The sequence below is a fragment of the Clarias gariepinus genome, chromosome 13 (genome assembly GCF_024256425.1).
Source record: "Clarias gariepinus isolate MV-2021 ecotype Netherlands chromosome 13, CGAR_prim_01v2, whole genome shotgun sequence".
NCBI lineage: Eukaryota > Metazoa > Chordata > Actinopteri > Siluriformes > Clariidae > Clarias > Clarias gariepinus.
Genome location: NC_071112.1, coordinates 28,779,750 through 28,793,235, shown reverse-complemented (window position 1 = coordinate 28,793,235; position 13,486 = coordinate 28,779,750). Strand labels below are relative to the sequence as shown.

General features: G+C 39.8%; 1 protein-coding gene across 7 annotated transcripts in view; it reads left to right on the top strand.

Annotated features, from left to right (window-relative positions):
• The window catches only part of nrxn3a (neurexin 3a), a 327,753-nt gene that overhangs the window by 71,312 nt on the left and 242,955 nt on the right, over positions 1-13,486 (top strand). For all 7 annotated transcript variants that reach the window (XM_053509390.1, XM_053509389.1, XM_053509388.1 and 4 more), the window contains 2 exons: positions 8,094-8,532; positions 9,715-10,098. In XM_053509390.1, the coding sequence (XP_053365365.1) occupies positions 8,094-8,532; positions 9,715-10,098 (823 nt within the window). The remainder of the gene's footprint in view (positions 1-8,093; positions 8,533-9,714; positions 10,099-13,486) is intronic.

The window sequence follows — 13,486 nt, the reverse complement described above, 5'->3', positions numbered from 1 at the left end:
CATGTTGTCACTAATTCCCTATCACACTGATGATCACGCGCTCACCAGGTTCAAAGAGATTGTCATTACTATGTCCGATCCGATTGCACCTCATTCTTACCAGGACCTTATTACGTGCTTACTCCCTTGTCAATGCATCCAGTGGGTTGTTATAAATACCGCAGGCCACAAAATGCTTTCATTACCAAGTGTTGGTGTGAGGAATTGGGTCCATCATTTATATTAAATTCTCAGAGTGTGACATGCTGATATCTTGCTCCATGTGCACTATATAACCAGAAGAACGTCTTCTACCACATGGCATGGACCTGCCATGGTCATAGCACAAGCCAGAAGAGATGATTGTGAAAACGCCAGTGACCAGTCGCTCTTATCAAGTTCCCCCTGTCTTACTTCGACCACTTTTACACCAGGTTTCTATTAAATATATCCAAGGCAGCTTTACATCAAGGATGACAATACTACGTCCTTACTGGTTTCTACTGCGTTCTTGGGAATTTGTAAAAGTTCTTACTACGTTCACCCAATTTTTTGAGGATGTACTGTGGTGGGGACCGCGGCTCAGTGTGACTGGGTTTTGCAACCAGTGCCGTGGAGCGCAGAGAGGTTTGAACATAAAAATAGTAGACTTCAGAGTAGATAATCCTAAGAACAAGGAGACAAAGAACATTGGGCCCTAGAAATAGAAGTCTTGTGATGTCTTGTATTGCCAGTTTTAATGTTTCTAAGATATTTTTAGCCATTTTTATGGAAAGCTGCTAGTTGTTTCTAACCTATGCTAATGTTAGCATAGATTATATTTAGCATGTCAGTTAAATATAAGTACATATCTTTTTTTTAATTAAATGTATGTTTTCATGGTTATGTGACTGTAGAGAGACGTTTTGTTATTTGATGAGTACTCCACCTTGTGGCCAGGGAAGCCAACTGCAGCTAAGTCAACCTGCAGGAAACACCACAATTCACACAATTTACAATAGCATTGCTCGCTCCTAGCATCCAAACACCTTTACTGACTACGGGTGATTGGATCTTGTATATATTGTTTTTTCACTTGAGAAAGACTGAAATGCACATTTATATTAAATATTTCAGGGATAGCTCAGTGGTTAAGGCATTGTTCTACAGTTTGGAAGGTCCAAAATTTGAACCCCTCGCCAACCAAGTTACCATTGTTGGGCCCTTGAGCAAGGCCCTTAACTTAAACTGCTCAGATGTATAATGAGATAAAATGTAAGTCGATCTTGATAAGAGCATCTGCCAGGGGCCTGAATGAAAATAAATATTACATCAGTCTTCAGCATCATTCATTTTCAGGCAGAAATGTCTTGTGAATCTTATAAAATGTACCTTTACAGGTTATTTCTAGATAACTTCACATCATTAGTTTTCATCTTCAGGTTTAAGGTTTGATAATGACACATAAAAATGATTGTGTGTGTGTGTGCAGTATGTATGTGAATGGGCCGTAATGACCAGTAAGAACACCCGAGCCTGCTTCCACATCACACACTCACTGTATGTGCATTGTGGCTGTCATTTATCACCATGTTAGTCTCTAAAAACACACTTCTGTCCTGCTGTCCGAGCTTGGGTCCTGGAACCTGCCCTGTTCTCCAGCTGTGAAGTGGGTCATTGCAGTCGAGGGTTGGACAGATGGGTCAAACCACTGTGTACCACTCCTACTCCCCACCCCCTGCATCCCAAACATCCCCTCCAGCTGTTCTGTTCGGATAAGTGGTGTTAGGAGGGGGTACCTGGCATGGGTTCAGAGTCGGAGTGCCTGAGCAACGCATCCAGCTCCAGAAACAGCTGTACCATTTTGCCACCGCTGTCACACCGATGGTGAAGGGTTGTAATGAAATAGATATGCTAGTTAAAGCTGTGGCAGAGGGCAGAGGGTGCCATTTAATCAGTCCTTTTGTTTGTTTAAATTTTTTTTAAGCAAATGAACAAAGTTGTTAAGCTGATGAAAAGATTTAACCGCAACATCTTAAAAACATTATCTAATCGAAAAGTCAACTCAGAAATATATTCACGGTTTAAGTGATGCGAGACGTCTTTTTTCCAGCCTCATGAGATCTGATGCAAAGCGGCAACTGAATGCCACCTGGCATCCTTGACTAGTGAATAATCTATACCAATTTCCAACTTTTCTCCAGCTTGACCTGGGAGCCATTAATTCTAGCAGAGTGGTGGGCAGGCTCTGTAGGCAGAGATTTATAGTACGTGCAGACAGCTGTGGATGATGAATTGGCATGTCACTTCAGGCCCACCGCAGACGGAGAGGGGGCCACGGGCATGCACAGGCCCATGCATGGTCATTCCACCAGCGCCCACGCATCACGCTGAAACCGAACTGCCAATCAAAACAGTAACCTACGGGCCTCTCTTTCCTCTTTACTTTGATGGCCCTTCCATCAGGTGCCTTGATTTAAATGAGTGTTATAGAAACTGTCATGAAGCAGCTGTACAGAAACCCAGATGCAGAGTCAGTGCTGTGATGACAATGATGAGGGGGAGATAACTAATATGAACCTATGCTCTTCGGATCAATGATATTAATTACAGAAATAAATACAAAATACAGTGGTATGCTGAGCTATGCAATGTACAGTACAAGGGGTTTTCAAGTCAAACTAGGACTGGTAAATAAAGGCATTAAACAGATTGACATTTATGGTAAGCTTACAGTTGCATCATGCATCTGTGAATGACAATCCCAGCTGAGGTGGTTTGGAGCCCACTGCAATCGAGAACATGAACATTCAGCGAGTGGAATCCCTGATCAACAGATAACTTGTCACCAACTTGTGGAAGAGATGCATCTCTCTGCAGGAACTGTGAGCCCTTGCACATTACAGGAACTCGGCTTAGAGTTATTGCTACATCCCATACTGTCCTGACCTCGATCCAAGCCATTTCCACACGCTGGACCAATTAGGGAGTTCCTGGGAGGCCAGCATTTTTGATGTGAAGCAGACAGTCCAATCATGGCTAAGTGCATTAGTGTACTGTAGCAAGACATTATATAAAGAAATAAAAGGAGAGTTTATTCTTGTAACCTTAACACACTTCATACTGTATGTGATGTTCACTTTTTCATTGTGGTTGGAATTTGATTATGTAAATAAATGACTGAATTCAATTTACGGTACGCTCCTTTAATGAAAGCGCCCCCAAACTTTGAGGGTTGAGCCAGCACTCATCTGCACAATCCAGCAGAACTTAAGTTGATTCCTTACTTTATCCAGCTGTGAATATGACACATTGTGATTTAGGAGTACAGGACAGACTTTATGATTGCACTAGCAGTCTGTGTGATTGTATGATAATCGTACAGCTGAGGCTTACCGTGAATAAGATTTTTAGTCGAAGCTCTGTCTACCCACAGCACCTTCATTTCCACTTGCAGTTTATTTCCAAGCGAGCCTGCGAGGTGAGATAACAGCTTGATGAAATTCGACTCCACGTATTCAAACGAGTTTTATTCGGCCTTTTGCGCTCGGTCGGCCTCCGCGCTCACTCGATCTGTTTCATCCTCAGACTTGAAATGGGCACATGGTCACGTTACGTCGTTTCCTCTTCCCGTATAAAAGAAGGCTCAATTACTCCTCGTTTTATAACCTCATGATTATAACCAATCCCACCAGACACACCTTACTCCAGGTGCTGATAGATAAAGCGTCTGTATTCCATTCAAATGTCACGATGGCGCTGCCGCTGCTGCTCGGGAAGGCCTCGACTTGCCAGTCTTGACACCCAAGAGGGCGAATATTTGTTCTGTTTTTCAACCCAGAACGATGCCGGTAACCTTTCCACGACGATTAATCACCCCACTCAAAGTCAATTAATTCAATTTGGTGCTCTTGAGAGGATCGTTTTTGACAAACAGTTTAAACGTATTCGACACATGAAATGTGATTTCAGAAGTCTAGAGCGGATCGGTTCCGAGAGGAGAATGGACAGTTCATGGGCAGCGCCCCAGCTGGAATTAACCAGCTGACATTTCAGGTGCCGTTTGAGTTCATCAACGTGACAGCGCTTTAGGACGGTTTAAACCGAGGAGGATCAGCTGTCTCTAGTGATGAATGGAGATTGCTGGGGTGAAGCATGATACTAAAACAGAATGGAAAATAAATCGGGGAGGCATCTGAGAACACAAATAGAAGCGTTAAAGTTACCTTTGCCAAAGATTTTTGGTTAATTGTTTTATTATTTTTCAGCCTTTGATTAGCTGGTTTTCAGTTTAAATAAAGATCAAAACTGATATTAGGCTGAGAAAAATTTATATATGTAAAAAAAAAAATGCTGTTAAGCTTTCTGTTCTGATTTGTACTGAAGCATTTTATAAAGTAGAGCAGCTGCAAATTCCCATGCATTATTATTTTAACATCATACACAGTATGGTGAACGTGCAATGATAAAAAAAAAGTTTTCTGTAAGCAGCTGGGTTTTTTTTTCCAAACCAGCGTAGCAGATGTTAAGTTATTCAAAGGTGGATTGTGGCAGTTTGTGGGTGGTTTGTATTCTTCATACCGTAGGTGGTTCATACATCTTGTAATGGATTGTAGAATACAAAGACATGCCAAATACCTTGACAGATTTTTGGCTAAAGCCAACATTGCACAATAAACTAATAAATATGAGGCGTGTTCAAGTCGAACCAGTACTTGTGATGAAAATTCTGGTGAAAACTGTAAAGGCATGAAAATGATTGACGTTTATGGAAGAAGTCAAGCATTGTACGGTGATGAGACTCTTAACAGCAGCAAAACTTTAGTGAATGGTGCTAACATTTTAAACAAGCCCGTACTGTTGGTATGTGAATGATGATCCGGCCGAGGTGGCTCGGAGCACACTGCAGTCGTTCCCGAGAACATTTTGAGTGAGTGGAATGTCTGATCTTTGACATTCGGGGGATAGCTTTTCGTCAATTTGCGGAAAAGACTGTCGGTGGGAACTGAACATACAATTATTCACGAACACCACTTTACAGGATTTGGGACTTAATGCTGCATCCCCTGTAAAATTAAAAATCCTGATTTTACTTAAAAACCGCTTGTACCGTAGTATGCTCTAATATATACTAGACTATAGTGAGGTATAGTGATGTATATTGTATTAGGGTACAGCAGGTTCAGAGCTTCTGTAGTCACGGGAAAAATGTCTGAAAGTATCTCTCTCTCTCCCTCTCTCTCTCTCTCTCTCCGTGCTTTCCCACTGTGAATGTGTTGTTTTGTATTTATTTGATTATCCTGATATCTAAATGATTAGGTAGGGCAAATAAAGCAGCTATACATAATAACCACTTCAAATACTACACCCACTCTGGTATGTAGCACAACACTGTGCAGAAATGTAGTGAAGTAGAAAGTACAGATATTTGCTGTCGGATGTAGCGGAGTAAAAAATAAATAAATAAATAAAATTAGCTATCATTTATATATATACACACACACATTGGAACCTTGGATTGCGAGTCGGTGAGTGGTTTGCAAAAAAAGCACAATTTTAAAATAAATCTTAACTTGATAAGCGAGCGAGGACTTGATATATGAGTATACGTATGCGCTTCGTCTGCCGAGCATCACATGATCACTTTTTTTCTGTCATGCTGCGGGATTGTGGGTAATTGTCTTCGTTGCTCAGTTTCAGTGCGCGTGTTGGGATTCGTTTAAAGGGTAATGTGCTGGTTAATTTGTTTTACTTTACTTTATATTTTTATTAATTATTCCTATATGATTAGTTTTTGGACTGATCAGCGTTTCTATTATTCCTTATGGGAAGCGAGTCTTTGGATTACAGGCATGCTTACAGAATGAGTTATGTTCGCAATCCAAGATTTAACTGTGCTAGTAAAACAACTCAAGTAAAGTACAGATATGTGAAATATGTACTTATATGTAAGTACAGAGATGAAGAATTCCATGTCTGCTAAATTAGACATAAAAAATAAAGGTATGATCAAACTGTCATTCTTTAAAAAATTAAAATTATATAACCTTTTATAAATTGCTACCGTTTTAGCAGAATCAACTTCAGGGTGGCAAAAGAAAATCAGCATCAATGTTTCAATAATAATCCCATCTTGTCATGATTTCTTCTCATGCCCCTCACATAAATGTTTTGTCTTTGGCTTTGTGTATGATTTTAACAGATGAAGTTCAGGTCAACACCAAACCCCCATAGTTCACAGAGAAAGTTGTTGTATCTGACACAAGGGGAAAAAAAATCGGCAATCTTTTTCCCGCTGTGAGGAAGCCTATAGTTTGTGTGTGTATGTGTGTGTGATCCATTGTATTTGACCTATGCACGACTGTGCTTGAGGAATGGATCACTGCAGGGATGATGGTATTTATGATCCCGCTGATAAAGGCTGCTGGAAGAGAGACTCGTCCTCCACGGGGACAGCAGACAATCCTTTAGCTCGCTCTTTCCTCCAGGCCGCTGGGAGAGCAATGGCCTGATTTACAGCAAGGATTATCTATAATCTCAAGGCTGGGAAATGCGGCTGATGACTGCGACTAATCCGAGAGTAAATCCAGGCAGCCCTGCGGCCCAGAAAAGATCTACATTGGGAGAGAAAAGCTGATGATTTTGCGCCTCGACAGAATCTGACATTGCAGTTTCAAGGTGTTGCTGGTGTAGGAGTATGCGTGTGTATGTGTGTGTGTGTGTGTGTGTGTGTGCTCGCTGTAGATTGTTTTTTTCCGCTTTACCTGACAAAAACAACCCTGAGCCATGACGCGATATTTTTAAACGAGTCGAGGGGGAAGTCTGGTGCTGCCTCTGCACTCTTTGTGATAGTGAGAGTGCCGTCGCAGCTTTTTCCCTTCTTTATTCAGTGTATTAACATAGCTATCAGGAGGAGCAGACACAGATCCACACAGTACTTCAGCTGTAGTCAGGTGCCATTGAGAGCCATTCATTGTGAAGGAATGACCTGACCTATTGGTATTAACTCCGGGCTTTTCTAAGTCCTCCTGCTATTCAGCACTCTGCATGGGAAAACTTTTCCCCAGAACTTCACCACACATTCACCTGTTGCAGTTCCCCCAAGCACCCCTCCACACCCCCCTCACCCCCACATCCCCGTCTCCACTTCACATCGACAATCTAATATTCATGTTTTGTGTAGGAGCTTGGGATTCTGTTGTCAAAATAAACCAAAAGAGCAGTCCTATTTTCTTCTTCTAAGGCCAAACAACTCATAATAATCAAACTTGCCCATTAATAAGCCCCGCCCCTTTATGCTATTTAAAATTAACTTTAGTCTATGGTGCATTTCAACTTAAAAAAAAAAAAATAATTCTAGCTTAAAAAACGCACTGATGTGGCATCCTGGCTTTCTGTTATGGCACACAGAGAATGGTTTAAGTTCATTAACATGAAATAAAATCCATCGCCGTATATTTGATTGATGGACAATAATAATTCACAATAATAGCAAAAAAGAAAAATTCTTATCAAAGATCAAATATGCTTACAAGGTTTTTTCATCTAACACGTTAGTTTAGTAGAAAGCATATTAAGTTTTCTTTGAGGGACAGTAGATGAACAATTTTATAGAAGTACTATATGACAAAATGGGTTGTGGCGTTTGTTTAAAATTTTCTGCTAAGCTTTCTTAGACTAGGATTTTTTATGTTTATTTAAAAATAGCAATACATACTGTAGCACAATTAAATTATTTTTTAAAGAGTTTGTTTTTAAAATGTGTGCACTTAAATTTTAATTAATTAAAATAAATAATTAAAGTATTTTAAAAAATATTTAGCCAAATAATTTATTATTATTTAAAAAAATTGGTTTGTTGCAAATGAAGCAAGTGTTTAAAAATTTTGACATTATTATTATAATTATTATTATTGTTGTTGTTGTTGTAATAATAATAACAATAATAATAATAACAATAATTATGTAATATTATTATTATTATAAGGCAGCATATTAAAAAAAATAAATAATAAGCACAGTTAGTCTTTTTTAAATGAACAAAAAAGATATTTTGTTTAAGGCCACGAGTCACTATTTTTACTATGAACAATATTACATGAATCAAAAATGAACGATTTCCCACATCGATGCAGGTCGTGTACAAGAACAACGACATCCGGTTGGAGCTGTCTCGGCTGGCTCGCATCGTGGACCCTAAGATGAAGATCCAGGGAGATGTTGTGTTTAAGTGCGAGAACGTTGCCACGCTCGACCCAATCTCTTTCGAGACCCCTGAGGCCTACATCAGCCTTCCGAAGTGGAACACCAAGCGCATGGGCTCCATCTCGTTCGACTTCCGCACCTCCGAGCCCAACGGCCTGATTCTGTTCACGCACGGCAAACCGCAGGACAGGAAGGCAGCCGGGAGTCAAAAGAACACCAAGGTGGACTTTTTCGCAGTGGAGCTGCTGGACGGGAGTCTGTACCTGCTGCTGGACATGGGCTCGGGCACCATCAAGGTCAAAGCTACGCAGAATAAAGTCAACGATGGGACGTGGTACCACGTGGACATCCAGAGAGATGGAAGATCAGGTCAGTGTGTGTGTGTAAGTGTGTGTGTGCGTGTAAATGTTTTGTTTTTTTTTAAGCAAGAAGCTCAGCTTAGTTGTGGCCATAGAAATGTGTGCAGTGTAATGTTATCAGCACTCATCATCATATGGTAGATATGATGGTTAATTGGCGTTTTAATCATTTTAGGAATCATTTTAACTCGTACCAACTTATATTGTATGTATGCCAGCCAATAGACAGTCACAAATGTTTAGCGAAATATATTATCACTGAGGAATAGCCTGCTTACAGTACATCATCGGCTTCTACCCCGATCTTCACCTTTCACGCGAGCGGAAATGGCTCGGTATCAGTTCATAGCACACACTTGTGAGGAAGGTCTCCAGGGATATTAATAATGCAGACGATTAGAAAATGGTGTTCATGGGTCTGAGCCCATGTCACTTCTGCAGAGATTAGCTCTATTGATCCTTTCCTCTCCACTCCGGCTACTTGGTTTACATTTTACTACCTGTGTGTGTGTGTGTGTGTGTGTGTGTGAACACACACTCACAGCGAGGTCATAAAGACAAGACTCAAATACACTAGAGACCAACAACTACTGCTCGACCCAATCCTCTCCAGTATAAATGTTTCTATCAGCGCTGAACACAGTCTGTCTTTTAAAGATAAAAAGACGTCAATATGATATTGCATCCGCCGCAGATTAGTTGCCGTCTTATCTCGGACTGTGTTTGATCCTGAGAGCAAGAGCACCACCAACAGGCAACCTGCGACTCATTTCTTTCTCTCTCAGACTGGAAATCCATGTAAACTTTCTGTGTGTCCGGTGATTATGTAGAGACACACCCTGTGGAGTCGATCTCCTTTATAGAGATGGATAATATATTCCGTAAAACATCATCCGCATTAACTAAGAAGGTGCATATGAAATAAAGTCGGGAATGTGATTGAGGTTTACTCTGTCATCCAAAAAAAAAAAGAAAATAAGAGTAGTTTGACGACGATGATGGAGCTGTACATTGACAATAGTACAATAGTTTGTTTTGGCTCTTATTCCATTAGAAACATGACATCTTAGTGTTTGACTGTTGGTCCTGATGTCCTGTGTGGATACTACGAGAGATAATTGACTGATCATGCCGAAATGATAATCATTAAGTAAAAGACCACTTTTATAATGTCAAATCTTTTCCTCTATAGGTACTATATCCGTAAACAGCCGCCGTACGCCGTTCACGGCCAGCGGAGAGAGCGAGATCCTGGACCTGGAGGGCGATATGTACCTTGGCGGACTTCCCGAGAACCGCGCCGGCCTCATCCTGCCCACCGAGCTCTGGACAGCCATGCTCAACTACGGCTACGTGGGCTGCATCAGGGACCTGTTCATCGACGGACGCAGTAAAGACATCAGACAGATAGCCGAAGAGCAGAACGGCGCAGGGATCAAACCGTCCTGCAACAAGATGCCGGGGAAGCAGTGCGAGAGCTACCCGTGTAAGAACAAGGGGGCGTGTAAGGAAGGCTGGAACCGCTTCATCTGCGACTGCACTGGCACTGGGTACTGGTCCCGGACCTGCGAGAGAGGTACGTCCATGCTTATCTTGATTTAATCTACGCAGATCAAAAATGCTAATTTTTTGTGCGTTACGGACGAGGATATGTTAAACAGCACTGTTTTTTGGTCGAGGACTTGATGTGAAATGTCGCATTGATGCATTTAGACACTTTTTTTTTGTTCGCACCTTCAAGACTGCCAGATTCTCTCTTGAGTAGAAGCATCATTTTGCACAAAATGAGTTAAGCTTATTTGAACCTTTAGAAATCAAGCCTTCGAATTATAATGAATCTCAGACTCAGGAAATCAAGGCCACTGTTTGCTACGTGTCACTAAGTGTCTCTGATTCTGGAAACAAGTGGAAGGAGCCATTTTGGAAACAAGTAGCCTTGGCGCTGCCGAGTCTCGCCATTTTCTCAATAACATGCATAATGATACAGAATAAAACATTTATGCTTATATTAAATTTATACAAATTTTGGCATTAACACATACTGCATTGATGTTTACTTCTGAGGCTGGGCTAGATTTTCAATAATTCCTTAATTTCAGTTCAACGTGAATGGCTTTCATAGTAATTGTGTGTTATTTACAAACAGCTTTTTCATCTGTTTGTACAGCTTTTAACCTTTAAAATCCCATCAGGTGCCATTTGTAAACAGAGGATTAGTGACTTAATCACAATAATAAATAAGCTCATTAATCTCCCAGTGTGGAGCTGAGTACAGCAGGAGCCCTGAGCTGGAGCTGCAGTTGTGACTTCATGGTTTTCATTAAAATGACTGGAATTGGCTTAAGAACTGTCCAACTCGTTAATAAAACCTGGAGGGATAGTGCTGAACGTTTAACTTCATGAAGGAAATTAAGGATTAAGGTTTGGACTTTGGAGTGATGGGAAACGCTCATGTGGTCTGATGGGTCCAGATTGAGCCTATTTCAGAGCGATGTGGATGTCATCATGCATAGTGACCACTGTACAAACCTCTGGAGGCAGCGTTATGATCTGGGGTTGATTCAGGTACTTTGCAACGTTATATGGCAATAAAATGAAGTCGGCTGACCACCTGAATGTACTGAATGACCAGATTATTACGTCTATGGTGTTTTTCTTCCTTGATTGCACAGGGTATATTCTGTGACTCGGATTGTGAAATAGTGGTTCTGAGAGCACAGGGAATCATTTTCACACATGACCTGGACAATACAAAGCTAAAGCTACTGTATTACATATAAAACATTACCCAGCTTTATCCTAACGTGTTACTCAGCTTTATCCTAACACATTACTTAGCTTTATCCAAAAACATTACACAGCTCTTTTCTAACACATTACTCAGCTCTATCCTAAAACATTACTCAGCTTTATCCTAACACATTACTCAGCTTTATCCTATCACATTATTTACCTTTATCCCAAAACATTGCTCAGCTCTATCCTAACACATTACTCAGCTCTATCCTAACACATTACTCAGCCTTATCCCAAAACATTACTCAGCTTTATCCTAAAACATTACTCAGCTTTATCCTAAAACATTACTCAGCTCTATCCCAAAACATTACTCAGCTTTATCCCAAAACATTACTCAGCTCTATCCTAACACATTACTCAGCTTTATCCCAAAACATTACTCAGCTTTATCCTAAAACATTACCCAGCTTTATCCTAACACATTACTCAGCTTTATCCTAAAACATTACTCAGCTTTATCCTAACACATTACTCAGCTTTATCCTAAAACATTATTTAGCTTTCCAACACATTACTTAGCTTTATCCTAAAACATTACTCAGCTTTATCCTAACACATTACTCAGCTTTATCCCAAAACATTACTCAGCTTTATCCTAACACATTACTCAGCTTTATCCAAAAACATTACTCAACTCTATCCTAGCACATTACTCAGCTTTATCCAAAAACATTACTCAGCTCTATCCCAAAACATTACTCAGCCCCTTTCCAACACATTACTTAGCTTTATCCTAAAACATTACTCAGCTTTATCCTAACACATTACTCAGCTTTATCCTAACGCGTTATTTAGCTTTATCCTAACACATTACTTAGCTTTATCCAAAAACATTAGTCAGCTTTATCCTAACACATTACTCAGCTCTATCCTAACACATTACTCAGCTTTATCCCAAAACATTACTCAGCTTTATCCTAACACATTACTCAGCTTTATCCTAAAACATTACTCAGCTTGATCCTAAAACATTACTCAGCTTTATCCTAAAACATTACTCAGCTTTATCCTAAAACATTACTCAGCTTTATCCTAAAACATTACTCAGCTTGATCCTAAAACATTACTCAGCTTTATCCTAAAACATTACTCAGCTTTATTCTAAAACTTTACTCAGCTTTATCCCAAAACATTACTCAGCTTTATCCTAAAACATTACTCAGCTTGATCCTAAAACATTACTCAGCTTTATCCTAAAACATTACTCAGCTTTATCCTAAAACATTACTCAGCTTTATCCTAAAACATTACTCAGCTTTATCCTAAAACATTACTCAGCTTGATCCCAAAACATTACACAGCTTTATCCTAAAACATTACTCAGCTTTATCCTAAAACATTACTCAGCTTTATCCTAAAACATTACTCAGCTTTATCCTAAAACATTACTCAGCTTTATCCTAAAACATTACTCAGCTTGATCCTAAAACATTACTCAGCTTGATCCTAAAACATTACTCAGCTTGATCCTAAAACATTACTCAGCTTTATCCTAAAACATTACTCAGCTTTATCCCAAAACATTACACAGCTTTATCCTAAAACATTACTCAGCTTTATCCTAAAACATTACTCAGCTTTATCCTAAAACATTACTCAGCTTTATCCTAACACATTACTTAGCTTTATCCAAAAACATTACTCAGCTTTATCCCAAAACATTACTCAGCTTTATCCTAACACATTACTCAGCTTTATCCAAAAACATTACTCAACTCTATCCTAACACATTACTCAGCTTTATCCCAAAACATTACTCAGCTCTATCCTAACACATTACTCAGCTCTATCCTAAAACATTACTCAGCTCTATCCCAAAACATTACTCAGCTTTATCCTAAAACATTACCCAGCTTTATCCTAACGCGTTACTCAGCTTTATCCTAACACATTACTTAGCTTTATCCAAAAACATTACTCAGCTCTTTCCTAACACATTACTCAGCTCTATCCTAACACATTACTCAGCTATTTCCCAACACATTACTCAGCTTTAGCCTAACACATTACTCAGCTTTATCCTAAAACATTACTCAGCTCTATCCCAACACATTACTCAGCTTTATCCTAAAACATTACTCAGCTTTATCCTAAAACATTACTCAGCTTTATCCTAAAACATTACTCAGCTTGATCCTAAAACATTACTCAGCTTTATCCTAAAA